General features: G+C 37.4%; 1 protein-coding gene across 2 annotated transcripts; it reads left to right on the forward strand.

The window, feature by feature from the left end:
• The first annotated feature begins 6,459 nt into the window (after positions 1-6,459).
• Positions 6,460-12,079, forward strand: CLEC4E (C-type lectin domain family 4 member E). Of its 2 annotated transcripts, XM_014451639.2 has the most exons (6): positions 6,460-6,706; positions 7,582-7,674; positions 8,277-8,363; positions 9,303-9,454; positions 10,234-10,349; positions 11,768-12,079. In XM_014451639.2, the coding sequence occupies exons 1-6, from the start codon at positions 6,670-6,672 to the stop codon at positions 11,961-11,963; spliced, it is 681 nt and encodes a 226-aa protein (XP_014307125.1). In that variant the 5' UTR covers positions 6,460-6,669; the 3' UTR covers positions 11,964-12,079. The 2 variants fall into 2 exon arrangements, with proteins under 2 accessions (XP_014307125.1, XP_006084386.1); XM_006084324.3 differs by lacking the exon at positions 7,582-7,674.
• The last annotated feature ends 749 nt before the right edge of the window (positions 12,080-12,828 follow it).

Below are 12,828 nucleotides of genomic sequence, written 5' to 3' on the forward strand. Positions count from 1 at the left end.
ATGTTTGTGAAAAGTATGTCATCCATGATTTTGGTCCAGATGTTTTATTTCCTATTAAGTCCCTATTTAACTAGTAGCAGATTCAATATAATCACAGATGTGAGTCAATGAACTGATGAAGAGAAAACCATTATACTGTGTAATTGTTTTAGCCATTTCTGGTTTTTCCCTCCTCTTCTCTGATGTCCTATTATATGCTCTCATCACAAATAAAATTTGTGCATCTGGGAGAAACTGTAGCATGTTGTGTTTGGTTATGTTTACCTTTGAGATTATTTTTCTTAACTGGCTTTGGATTTTGAAATGTTGTGTGTAAAATTAAAGTTGAGTAATAAAATGGTAAAACAAACAAAACAACAACACTGTGGATCAGAAAGTTGTCCTACATAAAACATTAAATGTTGCTTGGAACTTTGTTGGAACAAAAATTGAAGCATTCAGGTCTTACTAGTAGTTTTATGGAAGGAAAGCAGATGAGTTTGGTATTAGATTAGAATTCTAAATAAGGGCTCTAGCTATCAGTATAATGATTCCCAATTGTTTCTCAACAATGTATCTTATTTTGCTGAAACATGCTTTCATTTCTTCTCTACCCTCTGTACATCCTTTCCTTTTACACAGTCTGTACCCATCAAAGTACAGTGGGGCCTTGACTTACGAGTGTCCCGACTAACGAGTTTTTTGAGATATGAGCCGTCTCTCGGCCGATTTTTTGCTTTGATTTGCGAGCTAAAATTTGGGTTACGAGCCAGCTTCAGATACCCCACCGCTAGTTGGCACAGCGTATGCCACAACATCAGCCCAGCATCACGTGTCTCACTCGTTCACTTTAAGATTTGACATACGAGTAATTTGAGTTACGAGCTCCGTCACGGAACGAATTAAACTCGTAAGTTAAGGCCCCACTGTATTAAAGCCCATTTTAGCTATTTCCAACAGAGCTATTGGGTTTTTGCTAGAAATTTAAGTTTATTACTAAGGTTGTAATTTTCCTTTACTACTTGATGAAATGCAACAACTAAAAGCAAATATAATACATTCTCACTTCCAAAAAATAACACATTTTAAAAAACAATGTTCACTAAGTTATCTACTTATATAAAAACCCTGGATGGTGTAATATCACAACCAGTCTGACGACCAAGCGGAAGGAAGTCAGTCCTGCAGGAGTTGTCGTGGAAACGGCTGCACCCTCCCCCGAGCTATCTCCTGGAGCTGTTTCCTGTGAGGGCGGGGTTTGAGGCAGGAACCCACCCTCGGAGCATGGAGCATATCTTTATGAAGTGTGCTGCGCCAGCATGGCCAAGGGTAAACCTGAGTGAGGGCAGCTGAAAGGCTTAGAAAAGAAAGACAAGAGAATGAAAGCTGGGTCTCAGTGGGACGCTGCTTCTCTGAGAGACAGCGACCATGCCCACAGCTGTGTCTTTATTTTATAGCAGATGCTACGAGGCAAAGTAAGGGCGTGACCAAGATGTTTACAACATTTTTCTGGGTTTCAATCCTATTCAACTACATGCACCTGAACTCTATCAAGCCTACATCACTCAGGCATGTGGGGTCACGTGTTCGGACCATAGGTTCAAGCTTACAACTATAGCTGTTGGCTGTAATTGTGCTGGGAGGGCCCAGCTCTCCAAGCTGGGACTTGCACGTGGCAATGAGAGGACTGTTCCCTCTCATCAGTCCAAGGCTTGAACCTGTCCAAAACACTGTAGTGACTCCCCACAATAAAGTTTTAATCTACTTATATAAAAACCCTGGGTGTAACATCACAGCCAGAAGCATGTCCAATCGGAAGGAAGTGAGTCCTGCAGCGGTCGTCTTGGAAATGGCTGCGCCCTCCCCCAGCTGTTTCCTAGAGGGCGAGGTTCAGGCAGGAACCTGCCCTTGGAGGGGAGCATGGAAGTGAAATGATTTGTAATGGATCTATCATTGAAGCTAACTTTGGAAATACTATATCTATAGATCAGTGGTTCTCAACCTTGGCTGCACATTAAAATCACCTGGAAATCTTTTTAAAATCCTGATTTCTGGGTCTCATCCTCCGAAAATTCTGTTTCTTTGTTACTAATGTTGTGGCCCCACCCCATAACAAAGAAACAATTTCTGGAAGATGAGGGCCAGGAATCAGGCTTTTAAAAAGATTCCTAGGTGATTCTAATGTGCAGCCAAGGTTGAGAACCACTGCTATAGATAATATTAAAAATATATCTAAATGTGCAATTCTTTGTCCAAAAAATGAGCATGTTCAAAAATTAAATAAAGAAAATTTGGATATACTCGATGGAGATTTTCACACATATTTGAGTGATGATTCCATTGACTCCACAGATGATGCTGAAAAGGAAAATTTTCCCATCGAATTTCTTAATAGTATTACTCCTTCGGGAATGCCATGTCATAAATTAAAATTGAAAGTAGGTGCAATCACCATGCTATTGAGAAATCTCAATAGTAAATGGGGTCTTTGTAATGGTACCAGATTTATTATCAAAAGATTATGACCTAACATTATCGAAGCTGAAGTCTTAACAGGATCTGCAAAGAATTAATTTGTCCCCATCTGACGCTGGCCTCCCATTTAAATTGATTCAACAATGGTTTCCCGCGATGCCAGCATTTGTGATGACTATTGATAAATCACAAGGACAAACTCTAGACAAAGTAGACATATTCTACCTGAACCCGTTTTTGCACATGATCAGTTATATGTTGCTTTCTCTCGAGTTTGAAGATCATGTGATGTTACAGTTAAAGTTCTAAGTACTTCATCACAAGGGAAATTAGTCAAGCACTCTGAAAATGTTTTCACTCTTAATGTGGTGTACAGGGAGGTATTAGAATAAGTTTAATCACTTTATCAGTCATTGTTTGCATCACTGTTGTTTTTATATCATGTTTTTGTTGTTTTCATATCATGTTTTTGTCACTTTTATATCATGTTTCGGTTGTTATATCCTTTTGTTACTCTTTATTTATTAATAAATTTATATGTTATTTTCATATACATTTTACTAATTTCCTTTCATCTCTCACACTTCTATTATAGAGAAAGAGCAAATAGCAATATTAAAATATCTCCGCTAATTAATTCCCTTTTTAAAAAATATATATTTTATTGATTTTTTTACAGAGAGGAAGGGAAAGGGATAGAGAGTTAGAAACATCAATGAGAGAGAAACAGTGATCAGCTGCCTCCTACATACTCCCCACTGGGGATGTGTCCACAACCAAGGTACATGCCCTTGACCGGAATCGAACCTGGGACCCTTGAGTCTGCATGCCGATGCTCTATCCACTGAGCCAAACCAGTTAGGGCAATTAATTCCCTTTTAATATGCACGAATTTCATGCACCGAGCTACTAGTTGACAATAATGTCAATTGCCTCTCATTAAAATTTCAGTTTGCACGTTCTGATTCCTTGGGATATCTTGGGAAAGTGCTATATTACATTGTTCTTTTTTCATCGTATTCCTTATAATTTTCCCTATGATGAAAACGAAAAAATAGAGTGTGAGACAGTAAAAAAATATAAAATAAAGCTTAAGAGGTATAAGATAAGGCCATACATTATACATCCAACAGTAGAGTAGATAGAGGTTATGGGAAACAAAAGATTTGAAAAAATAATTCTGAAAATTTTCCAGAAATAGTAAACATTAATCTACTTATTTAGGAAGATCAAAATAGCACATGCAAGAGGCAACCAATAAATGTGTCTTTTTCACATTGATGTGTTTTCTTTCTCTCTCTATCTCTCCTCCTGCATTGCACTCTCTCTAAAAAAAAAAGAAAGAAAAAAAGAAAGAAAAATATCCTCAGGTGAAAATTAACAACAACAACAAAATAACCATCAAGCCTGGCTGGTGTTGCTCAGTGGTTGAGCATCAATCTATGAACTAGGAGGTTACGGTTTGATTCCTGATCAGGGCACAAGCCTGAGATGTGGGCTAGGTACCTAGTAGAGGTGTGCAGGATTCAGCTTATCAATGATTCTCTCTCATCATTTATGTTTCTGTCTCTCTCCCTCTCATTTATATAATTATTTATTAATATTGATTATTGCTGATTGATCATAATAAATAAATGACTGTAGCCCAGGCCAGTGTAGCTCAGTGGATAGAGTGTTGGCCCATGCACCAAATGATCACCTCAGGTGAGGATTAACAAAAGAAAAAAAAAGACTGTAGTCATTGTGATTCATCATTTAATAATTCATATAACTCATTCACTAAATAATTTCTCTCTTTTTACTGGTCTAAAGCCATTTGCTGATAATACACATATTAAATATGTTTATATTTTATAATATATATGTATAATTTTTAAACATTCTTTAATAAATCTATATAACTGTGAAATGGAGAATGCACAGGAAATTGACCAATGCATAGAAATAATAAAAAGTCCCTTTGAAAACAAGGATATTTCCTAACATCTGGAAAGTCATGAGTCATTGCATGAGGGGATTACCAAGATATATATATAGAGAGAAATAACTAATGCCTCCTGACACTTGTGAATTTAAATCAAGTGAGTCCAGTTTGATCTTATGCTTAAGTACTGTTAACGAAGGAGATGAAACATTACTGTATCTATTAACCTCCCAGAAAGCATATTCTAATGCCTAGCTGAAATTGCTTCTTCTGACATTCAAATTCATTTCTCCTAATATATGCTACAATATAAAACAAGAATCCCCAAATAATTCAGAAAAAGAGCTGGACTACTTTCTGAGTCTTCAGTCTTTAGAAGCTGTGTTATGATGTAAGGAATTGAGCTGAGTTTCAAAGTAGTCAAAATACATGAGACTGTTCAACTGAGGTGGAGCTATAAAATAGCCTAATACTAACATTTTGATAAAAGGAATATAAATCTATAAATCTAGATTGTTTATTGTATTTATTTTTAATTAAATTTATTAGGGTGACATTGGTTAATAAAATTATATAGGTTTTGAGCATACAATTCTTTGACACATTATCTGCATATTAAATTGTGTATTTACCATGCAAAATCAAATCATCTTCCATCACATAGATTTGATTCCCTTTACCACTTACCGTTTGTTTGCTGTTGTCTGTGTCTAAGAGTTTTCCTTTATTTGCTTTTCTTGTTTGTTCATTTGCTGCTTTCAATTTTATTTTCCACATATGAGTGAAATCATGTGGTTCTTGACTTTTTCTGTCTGACTTATTTCACTTCACATGATATTCTCAAGATCAATCCATATTGTTGTAGTAAATAGCATATTTTGAAAAAATATGTTTTTATTGATTTTTAAAGAGAGGAAGGCAGAGGGATAGAGAGAGAGAAACATTGATGAGAGAGAAACATCATTGATCAGCTGCCTCCTGTATGCCCCCCACAGGGGACTGAACCCTGACCAGGAATCGAACTGGTAGCCTCTTGGTTCCTGGGACAATGCTCAACCGCTGAGCTACACCAGCCGGGCTATTTTATCTTTTCTTATGCCTGAGTAGTATTCCATTGTATATATGTACCACATCTTCTTTTTCCAATCATCTATTTAGTGACACTTCGGTTGTTTCCTTGTCTTGGCCATTGTGAATAACGCTGCAATAAGCATAGGGGTACATATAACTTTGTGAATAAATGTTTTCAAAAAACTTTAGTAGGTACCCAGAAAAGGGGTGCTGGGTCATATGATTACTGTATTCTTAATTTTTGAGGAACCTCCAAAATTGTTTTCCATAGAGGCTGTACCAATTTATAATCTCACCAGCAGTGAATGAGGGTTTATTTTTCTCCACAATCTTTTCAACACTTGTTATTACTTGTCTTGTTGATAATAGCCATTCAAATAGGTGTGAGGTGGTATCTCATTGTAGTTTCATTTGCATTTCCCTAGTAGCTAGTGAAGTTGAGCATCTGTTCATATACCTGTTGACCATTAGTATGTCTTATTGGGAGAAGTGTCTCTCCAGGTCCTCTACCCAATTTTTAATTGGATTGTTTGTTCGGGTTTGAGTTGTATGAATTCTTTTTATATTTTGGAAATTAATCCCTTGAGGGAGCTGTTCAAGAGCTTCAAATGAAGAATAAAGAAAAAACATAAGAGATAAAAAGAAACTCACATTGCTACATTATAAATACTTACACTGTGTGCCCAGCTTTTTGCTAAGTGCTATAAAGAAATCTCTCTCCTTTTCAGTTAACAATTGTGTGGTAGTAAAGACCAAAAGTGAGACTGGGAATGCAAAGGTGAGCTCCACAAGTGTCAGGGAGACATTGAGGGATGAGTAAGGCCTGGAAGAGGCAGAGAAATTTTATCCAACAAAAAGATTTCAAACAATATTTTTGAAGCCACTCGGATTTCCCCCAGGTCAGCCTACTTCTGTTGATACTTGCATTTCATCATTTCCGCATTGTGTTGCTGCCCGGAGTAAGGAGACTCACTTGTCCAGTCCACTTCCTTGTCCTTCTTATGCAAGAAAGGAAATCGTGACTTGAACACACAGCCACCAAACAAATGAACATTCTTATGTCTTGAGGTTGAACTTCCCAAAATACAGATAAAGTGTTCATTCTTCAAGATTCCTTTTCCTTGAAACTTACCAACAAAATACTCTTGGACTCAGAAACTGAGGAGAGAGAGAGTGAGAGAGAGAGGAAGAGGGGGAGAGAAAAAGTGAAAGAGAAAAAAATGAATTCATCCGAATCATCTGCATCACAGAGCACAGGTAAAATTTGCAGTTCTTTTTCTTTCACAGGTATGTCTTTTTGGAAGAGGTGGTACATATGTTGAAGGACAGGACTGTAGAAAAGGCTACAGTAAAGTAAAAGAAGAGAGACAGAGAATGAAACAGAGGAAACATGAAAGAATGGTTAGAAGAGTCCATGTTATACTGGGAAGGTCACTGGACTTGAGTTCAGGGAGGGCTACCAGCCTGCTATTTCTGCCCTCTCGGTATTCACTGTCCCATTGGGTAAGGCACTTCACTTCTCTGGAACTCACTTTCCTTGTCTGCAATATGTTGTTTGGGAAGGAAAGGGAGAGGAACTACTAGATGAATTTGATGTTTTATATGATTGCTTTACAAAGGACTTGGAAAGTGAAGCACTAGAAAGAGGAGAGCAGGAGAGAGACAAAAAAAACAGGTTGAGAGGATGAGAGGGAGAAAGGAAGGAAGATAGAGAATGAAAGGGGAGAACTGTGAGTGACTTAGGACAGGAAAAATGGCACATCTGTCCAACTTCATGAATCCGTCTTAAAATTAGTAGTGGATTATGCTAGTGGTTCTAAAAGTGTGGTCCCCAAACCACCACCACCACCACCACCACCACCACCACCACCACCACCACCACCACCAGCAGCGCCTGGGAAACTTGTTGGCTCCATACCATCTCTTACTGAAATCTTAACTCTGGGGGTTAACCTGTGCTGTAACCCTGTAATCTGTGTTTTAACACACCCTCCGAATGATTTTTACATATACTGAAGTTTGAGAAGAGCTCAGTGTAGGCACTGCACGTGGAAGGAAATATGTGTGGTTGAATAAGAATTTATTATGCCTCTGGCTTAGGGACGATGGGCCATATTTGTGTCTTTCTACAGAGCGAGGATGCTTCTCTTCCCAAGTGTTCTCATTGACTGTTGCTGGGATCTCCATCCTACTGCTCAGTGCCTGTTTCATCACTCGATGTGTTTGTGAGTGCTGAAGGTCAAATGCAATCTTCCTGGGGAATATTCGGAGTAAATTCTTCCTTGCTGCCTGTGGGTTCTCTTCTCCCATTAAGAGTATTACCTTTCTCCTCTATTCATTTCCAGGTCATTCCTCAAACCAGAAACACCAGCTAGTATAGAACTGTTACCAAATTTCGGTGACCTCGTATGCATTTTAATGATAGACATTTTTCATCTCCTTGGTAGCCCTGAGTGCTTCCCTTTGTACCTCTGTCATTCACTAGTAGAACCCCTTCTATGAGATACGAGCCTGAGACATGACAAATCACTTTTGGAAGGAAGGGTAGAGAGGGTTAGACTTGGCATGAGAGAGAATGTTAACACATTTGTCTTCTCTTGGCCTATGGGCCTGAACTAAAGTACATTTATTTTTATAAATTACAAAAACCATAACATGTAATAAATTCCCTCTTTTTAAAGTAAATCTCAGTGCCTCTCCATGCAGAAGGAAAAGTAGATAGTAAGAAAATATGGTAATTGTTCTCAATTCTGTTATAAATACAAAAATAATAAAATTTATTTTATCAAAAGAGTAATAAATATTAACGGTGCCCCTGTCCTTACAGTGACATATCACATCTTTCAACTCTGTGATGAGAAAAAGGACCAGCCATATGAGCTCATGGAATTCAACTGCTACAATGATGAATCAGGTATAATATTCCTCAAATTTGAACATAAGATTTACATATCAATATTTGTTGGCCTCTAGATTGATTTTGGGATAAATAACGTAGTTTGAGTAGGTCCTGTTTTTCAAAAACAAAATGTAAAATCTTGCCTGTACTGTAATAGAAGGATAAGGAATGGTTAAGAAGACAGGAAATCTTGGGGACATTATAGGAAACTTTTAGAATAAATTTGAGGTATATATCTGAACACTAAATCTCGAGGTGAACAGTGTTATCCCCAGGAGTGCACTTTATTATTATTATTATTATTATTATTATTATTCACCTGCTTCCAAATGAAGTAAAGAAAAAATGTATAGAATAGAAAATTTTGAAACAGCTCAGAAATATACTTTGTACACTCTTCCATATAGTTTCCAATTCTTAGAAAAATGCCATATGACACTAGAAAATGACTTCTTTCGTTGGGTTATAATTTCCTCACTATTAAATTAAGAGAGACTGGACTATTTATTTTTTAATAAATTTGAAGGCTTCAATTCTATTATTGTAAGAACCAGTTTGGAGATTTTGTTGAGTGTACATTATTTGGGCAACATGAGAGATGGTTGCTTCGAGGTCAGTCCGATAAAATGCATCACAACTTTCTCTGACCTTGACAAGTCTAAGAACAGCTAACAGGGCCCTACATCAATAGCATAACTAAGATAGATAGTATATATGGTTTATCTAGAAAATAAGGATTGTGTCTCAAAAGACAAGGATATTTATGGTTGTTTGTGTTTATTGACATAGGAATTATTAAAGTCTTAGATAGTAAGAAGGGGGGTAGAGGGAGGTTGTGACCAACAGGTTCCAAGGCTTCTAGCTATAAATGATAGACTTCATAGGGCCTGATGAAACTTTCTGTTTTCTTAATTAGTTCATATAGGACATTCATGGAAACTTCTCTCCTCCTAGGTTCAGTCAAGAATTGCTGTCCATTGGGCTGGGTACATTTTCAATCTAGCTGCTACTTTTTTTCTACTAACATCAAAAGCTGGTCAGAAAGTGTGAAAAACTGCTCCAGCATGGGAGCTCATCTGGTGGTTATCAACTCAGAGGAGGAACAGGTAGTTCAAGTACAGACTCCCCGAGTGTCAGTGTAGCATTCCCCACATGATCTATCCCTTTTTCCATACATGTGTATGGTGTGTGGACCACAATGAACATTTTTAAATGAACATACTAAAATGCATGTTTTTCGTACTATTTCTGTAAGTCAATGCCTACTCTAATTTATTTCCATTTCTAGAAAAGCCTAAAGTAAAAAAGAAATTTCCATGTTTAGTTCCTTAGCAAGGCAAAAAAAAAAAAAGGAGTGGGGTCCCTTTTAGAATGACCATTATGTTTATAAATCTATTTGAATGAGACAAAGCACATAGAACCCATTCCCATTAAGTTGTGATTAATAATGCTTTGTGTTAATCTCTGCAGTAGATTTGGCTGAAAATCACAGTAGATAAACTTTGAATTATTGAGAACCTCCTTTGTTGAAGATTCTTTTTTGTTGGTTTTTTAATTGTATGTTGTGTATATTTTTACCACAATTTTTAAAAATCAGAAGATAATCCTCTATGATCTCAACATAGGTTTTCCCCAAAAGATGTATACACACTTTGAATAATTATATAGGCAGTGTTTATTAAAATACATTTCATGTTCAAAAGGTGATAGAAATTAGCTGTTAGAGTGCGTGTACATTTTGGGACAACATCGTGTTTCAGGGCCATGTGTCTATCATCTTTAGTCTAGGTCCTACTTTATCTCTTTAAATAACAATTACCTTCAACATTTGTTTAGAATTGAAAGAATTGATCTCCTTTTTTTTTTGACTGTGTATCTTCCATAGAAATTCCTTTTCCATGCAAAACCTAAAGGTAAAGAGTTTTATATTGGGCTAACGGACCAGGTGGTTGACGGTCAGTGGAAATGGGTAGATGGCACACCTTTCACGGAGTCTCTGAGGTAATTAACTTCTTTATTGTAGGAGAATTTAACACGACCCTAAATCCTAGTTAGCCCATTTTGGAGGGGAGTTCTCAGAACCTCCTTCTGTTCCATGAAGTATAGTCAGGGCCATCCGATTGCTCTGGTTTCCTAAGACTATCTCATATATAAAGGTGAGTAGATAAACATGAAGAAGTGAGCAGTCCTGGCCTGTGTGGCTCAGTTGATTGAGTGTCGCCCCGTGCAACACAGGGTCACGGATTCAATTCCCAGTCAGGGCACATGCCCAGTTGTGGGCTCAAACCTCAGTAGGGGGCGTGCAAGAGGAAGCTGATCCTATGGCCCTCTCCCTCCTTCTCCTTCTCTCTCTAAAATCAATAAAAAATAAAAATAAATAAAAAGAATGAAAGAAAAAAAAGAGGAGTAGAATTAGATACTAACACTTTGGAAATGCATCAGGGACAAAGTGTGGAATTCATAGTTTTATGCTCCTAAACTGTAATAAATGAGACAAACATAGTAATTTGAGGAAGACAGAAGATTCCTGTGGAGTGAACATCTCTTTTCTCCTTAATAATGGCTTTACAGAAGTAGAGCACAGCATTTGGAGTTTTCAAAGTTTTAATCTTTATCTCATTTAACCTAAGTTATGTCTTTCTGAGATACATCGATATTATGCCTTTCACGTAGCATTTGAGGGAACTAAGATTGGAGGGGCTTCAGTCAGTTCTGAGAGTATAGCCCACATGTTCTGGTACTTTTAAAAGTTGCTTCACTGCCCTAACTGGTTTGGCTCAGTGGACAGAGCGTCAGCCTGCAGACTCAAGGATCCCAGGTTCGATTCCGGTCAAGGGCATGTACCTTGGTGGCGGGCACATACCCAGTAGGGGGTGTGCAGGAGGCAGCTGATTGATGTTTCTCTCTCATCGATGTTTCTAACTCTCTATCGCTCTCCCTTCCTCTCTGTAAAAAATCAGTAAAATATATATTTTTAAAAATTGCTTCACTACTACACTGTAACACCATTGAAGTATGCACCTAAATTAATACAAATTTTGTGTAGACTACAGGGAATCAAATGGGAGATGACATATGAGTGCAAAGAAAACAAATCCACCAGGACATCAGTTATTCCCATAACCTCTCATCCCAAGTCTAGTCTATGAGGGAGCATGACAGAATGGAAACAAGGCAGAAAGATCCATTTCAACTTCACTACTGACAAACTCTATGACTTAGACGAATGGGTTAGCTTTTCTGAAATCCCTTTTCTTCATCAGTATAATAGAGATTATAATTCCTACCTCACAAAATTGTTGTGAAGTTAAATAACACAAATGTAGCTTGTCTGGTATAGCAGGTCACGTTATCTCTTGTTACTGGGATTTAAAATCTCCCATGGCATTTTTTGTGTTTTGTGTGTGTATGTTTTTCAGCTTCTGGGATGCAGGGGAGCCCAACAACTTATTTACAGTGGAGGACTGCGTCACCATAAGAGACTCTAAAAATCCTCGGCAAAATTGGAATGATATGGCCTGTTTCTTAAATATGTTTTGGATTTGTGAAATGCCAGATAAAAGTATTTTGGACAAAGAGAAGTCTTCAAGAACAGAAGGCCCACCTTTAATGTAGGGGTGAGGAGGACCAAGAACATGAACACAGCCACAACTCCACCGTGAGAAACGTGTGCGTTGTACTTCAGAAGGGCTCCACAAGTGTTTGCTGATTTGATGTGAATAAAAATAAATATTTTTGAATGTTATCATTCATGATACTGACTGAAGCGCATTTTTCTCAATATGAGTCTCTCAGGTCTTTTCAGAATTTACCAAGCAATTCTCTAGGAAATACCGTAAGAAGAAAAGCATGTCCCTTTGGGTACATTTGCTTCCTATGCGAGAAATTATAGGAGGATACAGGGACAAAGCCCTGGCCGCTGTGACTCAGGTGGTTGGAGTGTTGTTCCATGCACGGAAGAGTCCCAGTTCGGTTCCTGGTCAGGGCACATGCCTGGATTGTGGGCTCAGTCCCCAGTGGGTGGTGCAGGAGGCAGCCGATTGATGTCTCTCTCATTGATGTTTCTCCCCCCGTCTCTCTTTCAAATCAATAAAAACATATTTAGAAAAAATAAATAAAAGCAAAAAAAATAAAAGCAAAAAAAATCACATATCCTTGGGTGAGGATTAAGAAGATTTCTTTGGAACACTATATATCTGTCTATATCCATATATATGTCTATGTCTATGTCTATGTCTATGTCTATGTCTATCTCTATCTCTCTATATATCTATCTACATCTATATCTATGTCTCCCCTTATTCATGGTTTTGCTTTGAATGTTTTCAATTACCTACAGTCAACTGTTGTCCAAAAATATTAAATGGAAAATTCTAAAACAATTCATACGTTTTATTTTTTTTGAAGTCCCATTTTTAAGTCTTATTTTTAAAAAGTGAGTAACCCATTCACATGATTCAAAATCCAAATGTAAAAGGGG

This window comes from Myotis lucifugus, unplaced genomic scaffold, assembly GCF_000147115.1.
Source record: "Myotis lucifugus unplaced genomic scaffold, Myoluc2.0 scaffold_10, whole genome shotgun sequence".
NCBI classification, from domain to species: domain Eukaryota; kingdom Metazoa; phylum Chordata; class Mammalia; order Chiroptera; family Vespertilionidae; genus Myotis; species Myotis lucifugus.

Bases quoted from the DNA above. Each gene is read 5' to 3' on its own strand.
- CLEC4E (XM_014451639.2), top strand. From the start codon at position 6,670: ATGAATTCATCCGAATCATCTGCATCACAGAGCACAG. The intron at 7,675-8,276 runs GTGAGTGCTGAA...CTGTCCTTACAG, and splicing joins TTTCATCACTCGATGTGTTT to TGACATATCACATCTTTCAA. The intron at 8,364-9,302 runs GTATAATATTCC...CTCTCCTCCTAG, and splicing joins CTGCTACAATGATGAATCAG to GTTCAGTCAAGAATTGCTGT.